The 16924-nt window shown below is 24.8% G+C and overlaps 1 protein-coding gene across 1 annotated transcript in view; it reads right to left on the reverse strand.

Moving 5' to 3' along the window:
• Positions 1-15635, reverse strand: part of LOC111626011 (partitioning defective 6 homolog beta-like) — a 21292-nt gene extending 5657 nt beyond the window's left edge. Inside the window, exons 1-4 of the mRNA XM_023369284.1 lie at positions 15504-15635; positions 15237-15422; positions 14505-14672; positions 6316-6541 (exon numbers count right to left, since the gene is read on the reverse strand). Of these exons, the coding sequence (XP_023225052.1) occupies positions 6316-6541; positions 14505-14567 (289 nt within the window). The 5' untranslated portion in view covers positions 14568-14672; positions 15237-15422; positions 15504-15635. The remainder of the gene's footprint in view (positions 1-6315; positions 6542-14504; positions 14673-15236; positions 15423-15503) is intronic.
• Between the last annotated feature and the right edge of the window lie 1289 nt (positions 15636-16924).

Here is a 16924-nt window from a genome sequence, read left to right on the forward strand (position 1 = left end):
AAGACTATTGTATCGTTAAAAATTATTTTTTTATTTTGTACAAACAAAATAAATTTATTGAAAAATATAAAAACAATAAAAAATTATACTTCCGATGTTAATTTAGTATCAAAAACATAAAATATTTGAGTAGCCCGAGAAATAGCCGAAGATTGCAGCGCCACAGCACTAGCAAAAAATTAAATTAGCCGACTGGAATGCTTTCGGATAACGGACGTTTTGGATAACCAGCTTTTGGATAAACGACGCTCTACTGTATCATCATTAATTTACAAGAGACTGAAAAGCCAATGCTCTGATATTGCCAAACTTCAGATTTCTATATCATATATTTATAAATTTTTCCAGTACTTGTGCATGGATGACTGGCAAATGACAACACTAAAAATTCTATCACATTTTACAACATTTTACATTTTACATATTTACATCAAGATTCTATGACAAATTCATCAAAAACCAATCCAATCTAAGACAGATGGAAAAAATAGTGCAAATGATTAAGTAATTTGTTCATAGGTTTTTAATGCTGATACATGACTTGTCAATGTTGATGACTTACTGATCACCAGGAAAACTGACCGCCAGTAAATGATCTCCTGGAACAACTGACCACTCAAAAATTTTTAGTTGCAGTGTCATTTGCTCATCTTTTCTTTGGAAAATCAGAATGATTTTATAATGCTTGATTTACTTTATGCAATTAGTTTTGACATAAAGACAAAATATTAATCCTAGATAATTTTCAAATTTGGATTCTTGCTAGTAATTGAAGTGAATTATTATTTCTTACTCATGAAAGATGAAATAAATAAAATTTATCAGAAAATTTGAGTAAGAATGTTAAGTAAATTTGTTTATTGCACTTGAATATGTGAAGTGTAATAAACTTACTTTACTTGAGTATCAAGTAAAGTTTATTACACTTTAGTTACACCCAATATAAGAACAAAGAAATGAATTGAACACAATGATATAGAATAATTCACAACACAGACTAATCACCAACTCTCACCTCCCTTCCAAACACATAACCAGAATGTCACAGTTAATTGTCAAAGGTCAATGTAGTGATGGAAGTCTCTTCACCCAGCAAAATAAAATGACAATCACTTGTACAATTTGGACCACAGTAAAATAAATAAACAATATGTATGAAACTTTGACATCTTAACAAAAGGAAATGCAAAGAATGAAGAAGAGCAACAAATATGAACAAACTGATTATTGGATTCACTGCCTTGTTCAGTGCTACAACCAGGCTATTATTATTGAATAATTTATTTGTATAGACTGTCACATAATTTTGCCACAGAATAAATGAATACATTTTTTAAAGTTTCTTTTTCCATGCCATTTTAAAATCTTTTTCAATTAAATTGTTTTATTCTACATTGAAAATTATTCAATAATTGACTAAAAAAATTTCCAGGATTCTATAAAATTGGTTAAGTGTAAATCACAAAAACTGTAACTTGGCAACTGAAAATTTTTTGGCAGTCAGTTGTAAGGTCAATTACTAACAGTCAATTTTTCTGGTGGTCTGATGTTTTGTCAGTCAGTCAGTGGCTGCCATTTGGCAGGCAGCCAATCAAGTTGCAATCAGTTGTCCTGATTCATTTCTTTGTTTCAATGCATTCCTTAAACCTCAATCATGTAAGCTAAAAGACAGCTAAATAACAACAAAAATCAAATAATTAAAAATTGCAAGTTTGGCAATTTTTGTATCATTTGATTCAGATTGATTAGAACTAGTTATTATCATTTAAATATGCTTATAGGTAAGAAAATTTTTATGGCTGATGATCACAATCACCAATTCTTTTGCAATAAAGGAAAATCAACTTTTAAAATCAGATATTTTCTAGTAATTGGTATGGTATGGAGCAGAACCATAATAAATGAAAACTCTGAGTTTTTATTCATTTCAAGAATAAATTTTGGCTACTTCGACAAGACTGGATATAGATTCACACTGAAAAATAAATGATGTATCTTGATAATACCTTAATAAGTTGTGCAGGTGTGAGACATTACATTATACTTAACTTTCAAATTCACCAAATTTTAAATCTAATGAAGAGCTGTGTAAATCTTCATAGTCAATCTTGGAGAAAAAAGTGTGTTATGCAAAATATATCACTGAAGTAATGATAAAGGAACTATTAAACATATAAAACACTATTTCTATAGAGCAGCAGATGATCTTCAATAATTTTCTTATGTATGTTCAAACATGTAGAAAGATGAATGGAAAAATTTCAAAATCTATTAGAATAAAACTTATTGAAAATTCTCTGTAGAACCTTCTTATGTTTATAGTTATTACTATTAATTTGAAAAGATTTGAATAAATACATATTCAATTTTTGCTGCACCTTGTATAACAGATCAAATATAAACCACTTTGTAATCAAATAAATCAATAGCAATTTCTTTACATGCAGATATGTAAAAAAATAAATTATAAAAATAAACTAAATATAAAACAATTTGCATAAGCAAGAAATAACAAATAATATAAAACAAAATTTCTAGAAATATACTAATTAATTGTTTGCTAATTGTTAATATATACTAATCATCAAGTCCTCCACTGATTAATAGTCAAATTCTCAAAATTAATTCTCCAATAATTAGAATAATTTGTAAATAATCATTCTATTGGAAAACTCAATTTAATAATTTTTATATGGATACAGTTTGTGATTACTCAGAATATATTTCTTCATAATTGAAGTTTAGACTATTTACATTATATACTACTAATAATTTTTAATTTAAAAAGTAATAAACATTAAAAAGTGAAGTTAGAAAGAAAAGGGTTAAAGGAATCAGGATATTTATTCAGATTAAGTGCTTTTCAGAATTTTCAATCCCATGTTCAAATCAACAATGTTCAATGTTGAGTTTAGACAAACCAAATAAATCAACTGTTCGTACGTAACCTTTTGAATCTAACTGACCAACATTACAAATTTGAACATTTCTTTGACAAATTAACATATGATATTTTTAACTTACCAATATTTGAGGTTTTTAAATGAAATTGTCAAAACCTGTCAGAAGCTTAAGATACTTAGCTGAAATTTTAAGATCCAATAAATTTAGATTTAAACATCTTTATGAATCCTACACATGCTATTTTATGAATCAAAATAGGACTTTGACTAAAACGAATACAATCGCAAAAGCATTTGCCTATTCACTATAATTTGCTATAAATTATTCATAGAGGGAGGGAAAATCAGCAAAATTCAATCCATTGTTCAGTTTTGGCAGAACTTCAGAAAAAATATATTTTTTTTTCTGTTTCCATTTGCATATATTCTGTATTTTATATAGCCTAAGTCCAATTCTGTTTTAAAATAATGGGAAGATTGTTGTTTTCTCAATGTGTTGATATGTTTTAATAAGAACATATTACTGAAAATGTTGAATATTTCACCATTAATTATGATTATGATAAATGAAGAGAGACTGAGTATATCAAGCTCAAATCTGAGCAAATATATTTAAAGGTAGACAACATTAATAAGTTTTACTTAAACAATGGATATTCTTTTTCAGTTGGAAATACTGTATATAGTATATATGAATGAATGAATGCATGAATAAATAAATAAGTAAATATAGTTGTAAGCTTCTTGCCTCTAATGAATTAAATAATTATCTCAAACTACCAATTTCTGGAGATATATGAGACTTATCAAACTGTATTGGAGCATTATAAAACCAAGATTGCATCAATAAAAGATTAATTTTACTCTTGGGATGCATTTCAGTCTTCATTAGTCTTCAGCCAGTATTACATAAATACTGATATCTACAACAATTACAAAGAACTTACATTTAACATTTAAGTTTAACTTAATACATAAAAAATTTACCAAAGAAAAAACAAACCTACACTATTTTAACTAAATTACTAAAGGTTACATGGACATATACTGATAACTGTCTGTACAGACATCTGTTTACAAATTCTTCTATGTAATCTACTGACTTCACATAAACAATTCACCATGTGACTCTGTATTGAGTGAGTCTGTAGTATTGGTTAACAGTAACTCCCTTTGGTGAAAACTGGTAGCCAATTCTCATCAGATAGTTACAGACAGTTAGCAGTATGTGCTCTTGTAATCTTTTGTTTTTTTTCTTGTTTTGTAATTTTTTATGTATCAAGTTAAAGTTAAATGTAAGTTTTTTGCAATTGTTGCAGGTATCAGTATATATATAATAGTGGCTGAAGAGGGTCTAAGTGAAGATAAGTGAAGACTGAAATTCAACCCATGAATAAAATTAATCTTTTATTGATGTGATCTTAATTTTCTAACACTCCAATACAGTTTGGTAAACCTTGTAAATTGTCACCAATTAGTAGTTTGAGATAATCATTTAATAAATGAATGATTTGCTTTGTAAAATTTTTATTTTTACATTAAATTTACATCCAAAAAAGTCAGGTACAAAGTAATGCATTATCTGTTTTATATTTGCTATGTATCTACTTAGGAAGTTGCCTCTCAAACTAATAAGTATATTTATTTAGTAGAAAAGGGCTGGCAGAATTACAATTTAATAATAAGCAAAATACATCTGGATACGAGTCCAATTTTGCTTGCCATGTCCAATCACCAGGAACAACTATTTCCATTGCAGAGACAACCTTTATTTAGAGGCTATGTAATAATATAATATAATATATTATATTTTTAATTGTGTTGGGATTGTCACCTGAGGACATTTTAAACTGTTTTGCATATTTGTGCAGAGGCATAGCCTCTAAAGAAAGGTTGTCTCTGCAATGGAAATAGTTGTTCCTGGTGATTGGACATGGCAAGCAAAATTGGACTCGTATCCAGATGTATTTTACTTTTTATTAAATAGTAATTCTGCCAGCCCTTTTCTACAAAGAAATATTATATTTTTAATTGTGTTGGGATTGTCACCTGAGGACATTTTAAACTGTTTTGCATATTTGTGCAGAGGCATAGCCTCTAAAGAAAGGTTGTCTCTGCAATGGAAATAGTTGTTTCTGGTGATTGGACATGGCAAGCAAAATTGGACTCGTATCCAGATGTATTTTACTTTTTATATTTATTTTGCTTTAATTAGTATTAATAACTTTGTAATTGAATATCAAATAGTTTATTAATCATATCTTGATAGCTTTGACCAGATTACTAAGAATGACATTGAAGCAAATAACAACTAATTAAAAATTAACCTTAATATTAACCTTTAGGATAATTTCTTAAACAGATGTTTCTATTTAATACAGAGACTAGAAAATATGATCTTAAGAGATCTGTAATGTTTATATTATAAATTTTAATGTTTTGTGTAATAAACAGTTGAACAATAATTGGAAAAGGTTAGTCTTATTAATTTTGAAAAAGTTTAATAAAAATGTTTAAAATATACAACCATAATTGTTATACTTTATTTATTTCTAATCATCAAATTCTGAATTTGTAACTTTCAAATGGTAGAGATTTTTAAGTCCTAAATCCAAAATTGCCTAAGTTTTTTAAAATTAGTTATATGTAAAACATTTATTAACATCAAAGAGACAAAATAAATATATTTATTGTAATATTTATTTATATTATTGTTACTGATCCAAAAATTTGCATTACTATACTAAATTATTTTTTGCAAATTCTTAATATCATCTCAATCAATCTTTATTAGTATAAAGGGTGGAAGCCCTGTTACTCAGGGGCTAAGTAATTACAATTATCAAAAGGTAAGTATACTTTTTTTACGAACAGAAAATCAAAATTTATATTAATAATTATTTTCTTACAAGTTCTTAGATTTTGTTTATTATTTGCTAGTTTTATCATCATTCATACTTTTGATTACAAAATTATACAAGCTATACAGCTCCTTCTTTGAAAGTTTATTCAGATTTTTTCTAAAGTCTTGAGTTGAACTTGAGTTGTCTTGTTTTATGTAAGATATTCCATGTGGCTTTTGCATTTGAGTAAATTTCTGTCTTTTAGTATGAGTAATAATGAAAAGTTGCTTGAGTCGCACCAATAACAGTTTTTATTCAAAAAATTTATATATTTATTTTCTATGAATAATGAACTTTTATTTAAACATAATTGAATTATTAGTCTTTTAACATTTATTCCTAATGGGTAGTTTATATATAATTGTAGTGAAGGACAAATTTTTAATATTTAAAAATATTTTTAAACTTAATTTTAAAAGCAATTTATTTCATAGTTGAATGATTAGATAAAATAAATTATGCACTAATTTAGGAAAATATTTAAAAAAAAAAAAATTAATAAAACATACCTTTTCTCTGAACCAAAACTCTTACTAATGGTCTTGCAGAACTAATAGCTCTAGCAAAATTTTCATCATTATTAATTGGTAACAAATCACCATGAACAGGATCAGTATAACAAAGTGTAAATGGAATGTCAAAAAGGTGGTGAAATTTCTCTATTAAGTTACAGAAGTCATCAAACTTTGTGAGATCATTCCTCTCCAATGAAAAACGACGGAATTCTGCATCAAACTATAAAATTAAAATATCTGTTTTATTTTTATGTCAAGTAATACTGACATAATAATATAAATATTTAATAATAATTAAAACAGAGAATAATTTTCACATTCAAAAATATGATTTGTATAATAATAAATTTATCAAAAAAAATTTTAACTATTAAAAATATTAAAGAAAGATTATTTTTATTTGTCATATGTAACCTAAATTTTTTAATCTTTTCTTAAAGTCCTTTTATCATGGTTAACATTTTCAAAATAAATGTTTAATTTATTCTGAAAAAATGCTAAACTATTTACAATATTAAGCAGAGGAAAAATATAAATACTACTATATCATTTATATCACTTTAAAAATAATTGCGCAAATAGTTTACATATAAACTATTTTTATCATCTTAATGACAGCATCCTCAGATTCCCAATACGCATATATGTAAATTATAAGAGTGTATTGTTTGATAGTTATTATAAACAATGTAGACATATTACTTTAAGACACTTCACTTTAGAATGCTTTACTAATATAGCACTTTAATTATATTCAAGTTTCACATTCAATTCATTTTTATTATTTTTGGTACTTTACTTGTTAAGAACAAGTAAATTAAATCTTAAGGGCATTTTTTAGCATTTTTTTTTATTTATTTTTAGTCTTGCATCTTTTTTGAAGGCCTAGCACTATTGCACACTTATGATGGTGTAAATTGTGCACTTATAGCAATATATGTTCTTATGCTTTTATATAAGCTGGCAGAAAAAAAAAAAAAGGCTGTATTTTGTTTTAAGGTAATATATGTCAGTTTTCTAGAACCTAATCCAACATACTGACAAGTACAGTATGCTTGCATATAATATAGCTAACATACTGTATAATTAATTAAATAATTCAATTCTTTTTTATGAAAACGTTAATAAATAAATTGCTTTGTGCTTTTTTATGTATCTTAACATATCCAATTTTATACTTCATATCAATTTTCTCTTTCTGGCATCAATTACATTATTAGATTATCTAAATTCATTTCTATTCTTACAGTTCAAAATGAATTTACAAATTTTTTATTTATTTTTTACTACATGTATTATCATAAGAATGCAAAGTAATGAAACATTATGGAAACTGTTGTTACTCATATGGTCTGAATGCAAATTAATTCAGAGTGAAAAAAACAGATGACAATGACTAAATAAACAACAATGTACAGTATATGTGAAGAGATTTCTGTACTGAATCAGTCTCATAATTTTGCTTTTTGGAAAAATTTGTTATTAAGAAAAATAAATATGTAAGAAATAGTTATATCTAAGTAAAAATTCATAAAACAAATAGTCAAACAATAAAAAGTAGATATACACTTTTTTATTTCAAATCAAAAATATATTTTAAAATATTGTTTTTTATTCTTCACATTTTACTTCACAATATANATTATGATTAGATCTAAGAAGTCAGAATGAGTTGTGGTTGATTTAGTCACTTAATGAGCCTGTTTGGTCTTTGAGTGTAACAAATATCAATACATACATATATATATTTAATATTAAAATATGTCTTAAATTTGAGGTATTCTTTCTCACTCTTCAAAAGTTCTACGTAATGTAAAAATAAACAGGATCAAAAATTTTTATTTTCAGTTAAATGAAATAAAAATATTGGTTTTTTCAGATTGGATAATAAATATATTTATTGAAATCTATCAGGGATGTATCCAGAGGAGATGCTTATTATACTGCAACACCTCCTTGATACCAAAGCAATCAGTTTTTGTTATTTTATATCGTTTAAAATAAAAATAAATAAAACAACACATATCATATAGCTTCAATGGCAGAAAATAATCCTATATAAACAAAAAGCAAGCAGAAAAATTTTAAATGCTTTCCTGAAAATAGATTGAAAAGTGTAGCAGAAAGATTAAAGATAATTAAATATAAAATGTAATTTTCACAATTTTACAAAATGAGATGAAGAAATGAGAAGTGAAAATAAGAAATGTAATGATTTTATACCTTTTCTATTACTCCTTTTGGAATTACACTGAGAATAAATCATACTGTAATTTCTATAATTTATAGTCAATTATCAATTCAAAATTATTAATTATCCATTTTCCATTTAACAAGTTTAAAAAGCCAATGAAAAACGAATGATGTAAAAAGTTAGGCAACTAAGGTAATTCTATGGTAATTGAGTAACATTCTCTAAAAAATTACAAAGGGCATGTGCCTTGGTATCTCTGGAACATATCTTGAGCGGCACCCATATTCTAAAAATTCTGATAGACCATTGCAATCTAGATAATATTTTCATGTTTTACTTGATGATGTCTATTTTATATGGACAAAAACATTAATAAATTTTTTCTTTTCATAATGCTGGTGTTGATTTTGTGCATTGTGTGTTTTCATGTATTATTTAAATTAATGATTTTTTAATTTATTTATAAGTGTAAATGATTTCAATTGGCCTATTTCCTAATTGATACAAGATTGTATTAGTGGAAAGAGGTGTTTATTTTATAGATATAATTACACTATTATTTTTCATTCTCAATCATATCTAAACTTATCAATTTTACATAAAACTTTTCAGATAATTTATTGCAATAATTTCAAAAAAATTTTTAAATTCTTAAAATTATAAATTACTGAAAATTTAACATAACTTCATTTTGAAAGTAATCAGATTTTTAACATATAAATTATTATTCTTTGGATTTTAAAGATTAGATAAAAATTAATAATTATCAAGAATTGTCCAATAATTTAAAATAGCAAAGCATAAATTAAACAATAGTAAATAAAATAATCTTTCACATGCTTTTTATTTGTTAACAAATATGATGAGTACCAAAATATTATGCAACAATACATCGACCAGCTGACACAAATATAATAAACTCTGGCCTATTTATGAGAGATATGGGCCAAAGTTTTGGCATTTCTGATTAAATTCATTATTCAATTATTAATCATAATTAAAAATAAATTTATATTATAAAATTCTAGCATTTATTTCTCAGAATCATCAAAACTAACATAAAATATTAAAATTTTCAATATCTCTAAACTGTTAAATTTTCAACTTAGACAAAATTCCAATTTTAATAAAAACATTGTATTAAAAAAAAAACAGTATTTTTTAAGCATCAAATTTCAGATTGCAAGAATTTTAAGTTTGAATAATTGAATACTGAAAATTAACTTGTGTTTTTCTATATATGTTATTTCTTTTTTGTATCACATACTAAAAACCATAATCATGACATGACAACATAATAAATGAAAGCAAATATTTTTAAAACCAAATAATTTACTATTCTTTATGCATAAAAATTCCTGCATAAATAAACTTTTGAAAGAATAAAATAGCATGTTGAAAATAATCATCATATATAAATTTTTAAAATTTTAAATTCTTTTAGTAATAATGTACCGGTACACATGAGATTTTAAAAATAATAATATAGATTAATAATTATGAAGTAAAAATAACAAATTTTAAAAGATTAATTTATTTTAATAGATTTTTAATTTTAAGTAAATAATCCTATAAATCTTGCAAAGTTAAATGATGATAGGTTATTAGAATTCTTCTTGATAAAAATTATTTAATCTATAAAGAGTACATTCATGTGATATACAAAATGTAATAAGAATTAAATATTTTTCAACTACTAATTTTGATTATATATAAAATGTAGTTAATTACAACTATTTTTCTTAATGTTCAGTAAAATGCTGGCACAATGACTTCTTTCTAGCTCCAATATAAAAAAGGATTTCTGAATTATGGTTAATTAGAAAATAAATAAATCTTAGGTATCTTATCATTGAGATTAGACTTCTGAAGGAAAAAACCTTCATTCATTCATGAAGTATTTTCTCAGGATTTATTGTACAACTTTGTATTATTTATTAGAGCGGTCTAGTCTGTCAAAATGGATATTTTAATCAAACTACAAAACTTAACAGATATGAAAAACATTTTACATGCAAACTAAGAGCTAAAACTTACAACTATTTTCATGAAATCTTATTGTTAATAATTTTGGATCCTTATTTAGTATCAGAGTATGAAAAGAAAAATCAAACTGTCATTTTATAATAGTAAATACTGTATTTCAATTTATATATATTTTAATTGCAATATAATAATTAAAAATACTTTTTATATATTATAACAAAATTTATTATTAGTTTTAATATATATTATGGATATAAGTATAGACATTTAAATATGTTTCAATTTCAGAAATATTTTATTCCATGTTTAGAATCTTAAATAATTGCTAAAATCATCTTTAGAATATATGATTAAAAATAAAAACTTTTCAAAGCAATATTTACATACTTAAAAAATTGTATTAAGAATATATACAGAATATATAAAACTTTGAAATGAGTTATTTTATGAATAATATTAACAAAAAAAAGAATACTTCATAAATTTTTAACACACAATTATTATTATGTTTTCAGTCATTTAATTCTAACATCAAATATTACATAAATATAAGTGTAAAAAAATATTTTTAACAAAATAATTTAATAAATAAAAAGGAAAACATTTTATATTAGTATTAAGCAAAATTTTAAAAAATTAATTTTTATGAAACTTCAATTCATTTTGAAATATAAATTTTGTATTTCTCACTGAAAATTATTTCATTTCATTCCAGGAAAACTAAACAAAATAATAAGGTTAATGGATCCAAAAAACAAAGAAAAATTTTAATTCAAAAGAAACTATATTATTTTAAAAATATGAAAACTATATAAATCAAATTCTATTTTTCCATCATTATTAAATAACACCTTTTAAAGATTTATTAAATTATAAAAAATATAGTATTTGCTGAATGATATATTTGTTTACTTTACAAGTAAAATGAAAAATGTAAGAAGGAAAAGCATACTAAGTAAATTTTCAGTTTATTTTAAACAGGAAAATAAAACAATAATAACAACATTTCAGTTATATATACAAGATTGATTTTTTATATTAATTTAATAGATATATTTTTTAAAAGAATTTCTTTTTTAATTCAATTTCCTTTAATATTCCTTTGCCTAATATATAGTTTCTTAATTTTAGTTAAACTCATTTATCTGTTGCTTATACAAATCATTAAGCTAATTTTATTTCTACTAACAGTATGTTTTGTAAGTAAAAAATTAATATAAAGTTGACAGCTTAGAAAAATATATATGTATGTAAAATATTTTATATGAAACATTAGCTAATTAAATTTAAAAAACAAAAAGAAATATTAATTTAAAATATTTTATAATCCATTTAATTTCTGAAAATGAAAGGAGTTGTTTAATAAAGACAGTTACCATCATCTTGTCTTATCATAGTAATTATAATGCATTTCAAGGACTAAAATGTAATAGATTATCCTTCCACATATACATATAATACTCTGTAGATTAGAAGGAATTTAACAAAATATTTTTAAACACCATCACTTATAAAAAATTTATTATAATGCTTTATTTATTGGAATAAAATTTTATAAGATAATATTTTATTGAATTTTGAAATATTTAAAAAATTTTTAAGATAGACATAAAATATTTATCTCGAATTTAAAAATTGTATATGTATATGTATACAGTTTATAACTGTAATTATATAATTACAATTATAAACTGTATTTATTATAATTTAAATTAAAAATTAAATTATCACAAGTAATAACAACAGTATAATAAAGCCTATTATATAAGAATAAATTTTATATTCTTTTATAATAAAGTGAATATTAAATTTGAATTCACTGCTGAATGAAAAGAATAAAAAAATTACAAAATTAAAAAAAAATTATATACAGTACATGAACATAACTATTATCCTTTAAGTTGTTTATCTGATTAAAAAAAATAAAGACATAATAAACAGACATAAAAAGAAATTGAAATATTTAAATAATCGGGTAACACAGCTAGTAATCAATATATTTTTGGAAAAAAAAAAAATGTAAAAATTTATGCTTTATTCAAAAAAACCATACTTGAGTTTTTATTTATTACTAGCTGCAAGGACCCGCTTCGCTGGGTTATTATTTGTATGTAATAGTTTTTTTTTTATATATAAAAGACTGTTTTTCTAAGTAATCTAGAATCTAGCTGCAAGGACCCACTTCACTGGGTTTTTATTTGTGGGCAAAAAGTAACGATAGTGAAGATTAAGATAATTACATTATAGCCAATCTTACCCGTTTTCACAGAATGCAAGAATTAGGTCCCCCGTTTCCAGACTAATTAGAGACCTGGTCCCGATTCTATTTCTGAACGTCTCCTGTTCACGTCCAGTCAAACGAACTATTTTCAACGTTTCTGGAACGTTTACAATCGTTCTATAATCGAACCAATATTCGAATTTTTGTTCGAATTCAAATTCGAATATTGTTCGAATTAAATTCGAACAAATTCGAACATAACATTCGAAATAGAAAACCACTTTCAACCACTTTCAGCCCCATATCTCCCGCACCCTTATAGCTATCGAGACGCAACCCCCATAGTGCACGAATGGAGACTTGGGCTACTACCACATACAAACACCATTCACGTGCGATGTGTAGTTTTGGCGGAAAAGTGAAATATAGGGACACACATGTCCATTTATATATATAAATCTAATTATTTTATAACAAATATGTAATTCTTAATAGAAAGCTTATCTAGAAAAGGAAAAAAATATATATTTCAATTATACTAAAAGAATATCCAAAAATAATTAGGCCTACTTGTGATATTTAAAAATAATGCAATTGAAATAAGAAAAACAGGAATAAATAAAATATTTTATTTAATAATACAATAAGCAAAATGTTTCTGTTATTTACATTTTAATTATTCTTAACAATAAATTACTCTTAATTATATTGAACTTTTATCTGTTTTAAATGAATCATTCTATATTTTTAATTTTTTTTTCTGAAATATTAGAAAACAAATTTATTGATTCTAATCTTAATGAAAGTTTTTTCTCTTATATAAATTTTTAGTTTGTTATTAAAGTGTTTTACAACTTTTATTTCTTAATACTTACCGTATAAGTATCTTTTATAGATATATTTATAATATAAATATTCATTTACATAATAAATAATTTCAATTTTATTTTCAAAGATAAATAATAAAATAACTTTTTATGTTTTTAAAACCAATTCAAATTGATATTTATAGTTAATAGTGAATCTGAGATATGTATAACTAAATACATATTTTACATAATACATTAGAAAATTATAAGAAATAGAAAATTCTTATATTTATATAAAATTATTCCACATAACATTAAAAAAAATACTTTTTGTCTTACAATTTTTATCACATATGAATTTATATATATAAAGCAAATATAGACCTAATTAAAAATTATGAATTAAAATGCAACAGCCTGGTTAATGTATAATTTAATCTCTTTTTAATAAATATTTAAGAAGTTTTCATTGATCGTTAAACTTAGAAATTACTTGAAATCAACACAGATTTGGTGTAACATGCTTACATTTTTCATTGTAATTGATTGATTTTTCATTCAACACGTGTTTACAAAACACCACCACCGAAACTACACTTAAATCAATTGTATTTTACGTGTAATTTTCATAACGATGAACGAAAATCCAATTAATAAGCACGAAAACATAAAATGGAATGAATCTGTTTCATAAATGGCTTCTAGGTTAGTGGCTGTAATGTCAACAGTTAGGTGTATTGAAAAGTTGATAAATTATTATAGAAAGGGTTTTATAAGTAATCACTAGCAAAATCTGTTCACAGATAAATGTTAATTAGTCAATTTTTGAATAATAATTCAAGGAATCATTATAGGAATGATTCAAGAGAAAGTTATTTGCCAGAAATTGCACAATCATATACAATACATTATAAAAAAGGACTACTTGATGTAATTTAATAGTTTTAACGTAAGCAAAATTCATTAAACTAACCTTGCTTTTGATTTCTACTAAGTTACGATTCGTCTTTTGGATAATTTTCGAATTTCTTGACATTTCTTAAATCATTGGTTTGGAATGGTTACGAATCTGGCAACAAGACTACATCTGACGTCACGATAGTCTCGAGTCATCCCCCTCTGTAGACAATTATTGGAATTTCTGTAATTACGCAATTGAAATTTTTCGTCATTTATTATTTTTAATCTAAAAATAATTATTAATAGTAATTAATAAAATAATTATATGAAAAAATTGTCGTGTCTAATTTAACTATTATATTTATTTATTTATTTTTATTATTATTATTTTCTATTTTTAGATGGTTGATATTAACTTCTACTTTTGGTTTAAAATTCAATGGCTAATAATAAAAGAGAATGACATATAATCATTGCAGTAGTATAATCAGTCCTCTCGCATTTATCCTTCTCCCGATTAGTTTTATACAAGTTGTATAAGGGGAGTTATTAATGAAACGAATTTTTAATGTAGTCCTAGGATGATTTTTGAAAGTGATTCGCGCTTTCTTCTCTTGATGGCCGGACTGCAAACGCCTTTGAAGTTCGGCCATCGGCAGTTTTCACCGCTCTAGAACAGTGATCTCCAAACTTTTTAGATCGCGTACCCATAAAATGAAAATAATTATAAGTTGTACCACCTATAATATAATACAATACATAATATAATATAATATACAGTATTTTGAAGGGAAACTTGGCGTACCTCCAAGTATCACTTTGCGTACCGCCTTGAGTACACGTACTTCACTTTAGAGACCACTGCTCTAGAGGAATCAAATACTATATTTGTTTTAAGAATTTTTCATGGACAATTTGCATGGCTATATTGAATCAAATTCTTCAAAATATGGTCTTCTCACGCCGGTACCGATTGTCGAGACGTCTGTCACTTCAAAGAAACCAATATTCTATAGTTAAATATATAAAATTGTCAGCATATTTAAAAAATTGATTCGTTAAGCCTACTAACTTTTGATTGTTTAATTCTTAATTAAAACTTTTTAAAATGTCATACAGTATGTATATCGTTTTTGACAACTTTCTCTCCTGTGGGCACTTAGAGGGCCTTTTAATCAAGTCCTTCGTGGTTTTGGCCAGGACACAATGCAGTGGCTGGGTGATGAGAAACGGCGTCCGATATATCCGAAGCAGACCACCATGAAAACTTCCTGAATTGCCTTGCTGAATTCGATGCGGGTCGTCAGAGCAATAGCTGACACTTTAACACTTGGCCTAACCTAATAATAACATTTAAAAAACAAGGAATGTTTTCAGACAGGGCGGCCATTTCTAAAAGAGATCCGGATGCAGATAATTTTTGGGGACCACAAATAAACGTTTAACAATAAAAAGCAATATATTTTCATTTAAAAAGCTATATAAATAAAAATGTAAATGTTCGTTTATCCAAAATCTTAAATCTCCGAAAGTTCTTCACCGATTGCTTTGAAATTTTGAAACAATGTTGCATTCAAATACGTGCGTTTTTATATTGTATAGATGTCGAAATTCCCCCCGAGGGAAAGAAGGACAAAATGACATATAATCTTATCTAATTTAAATCTTTTAATGTATCTACAGTAATATATTTTTATGTAAAAACAATAATTTTCATGTCTTTGAATACATTTTTTATTCATTATTTAGAAATAAAATTTAAAAATGTAATAAAAAAACCATTTATTTATACGTGCAATTATGTGACTACAGAAAATTTGAGCAATTAAAGGAAGTTTTTAGGAAGTTAAAATACGTTAAACTAACGTAATTGTATTTAATATGTAGTATCCTTAAAGGTTGAATGTAAATTTTTAAAAAATTATTTCCATTCTATTGTAAAATTAATTATGTTAAAGAAAACTTAGAAACTTAATTTTCTGAGATAAACATAAAATTTAAAATAAAGTTATTCGAAAAATATACCATGCATTTAGTAGTGAGGTTGCGGCCGAAGTTTTTATCTGTAAAACGTGAACGTCGAACGTCGAGCGCCGCTATCTTGTAAGCGGCGCTCGACGTTCGACTTTCACGTTTAACAGATGAAAACTTCGGCCGCAACCTCTCTATTNTTGTATTTCGAGAGACGATGACATCTGTCTATTATTATAATAATACCTAACGATAAAATAAATGATTTAGAAAAGTTTTTCTTGTTTAACTGCTTTCCCTATGACTTTTTCTAATTAAAAAAAAACCAATTTTTATGTTTATAAAATATTTTGAATGAAAAATATTAAAATATGTTATTATTTTTTTTTATTATTTATAAAAAAATATAGTTCTGGCATACACAATATTAAATTTTAACTGACTTAATTTTGTGAATGCATCTTTTTTATTTATATGGGTATCTTAAGGTCAGTTTTTGAGCTAATGTTGCTAATGCACCAT

Source organism: Centruroides sculpturatus, unplaced genomic scaffold, assembly GCF_000671375.1.
Source record: "Centruroides sculpturatus isolate CEXI.00-Female unplaced genomic scaffold, Cexi_2.0 scaffold316, whole genome shotgun sequence".
Lineage (NCBI taxonomy): Eukaryota > Metazoa > Arthropoda > Arachnida > Scorpiones > Buthidae > Centruroides > Centruroides sculpturatus.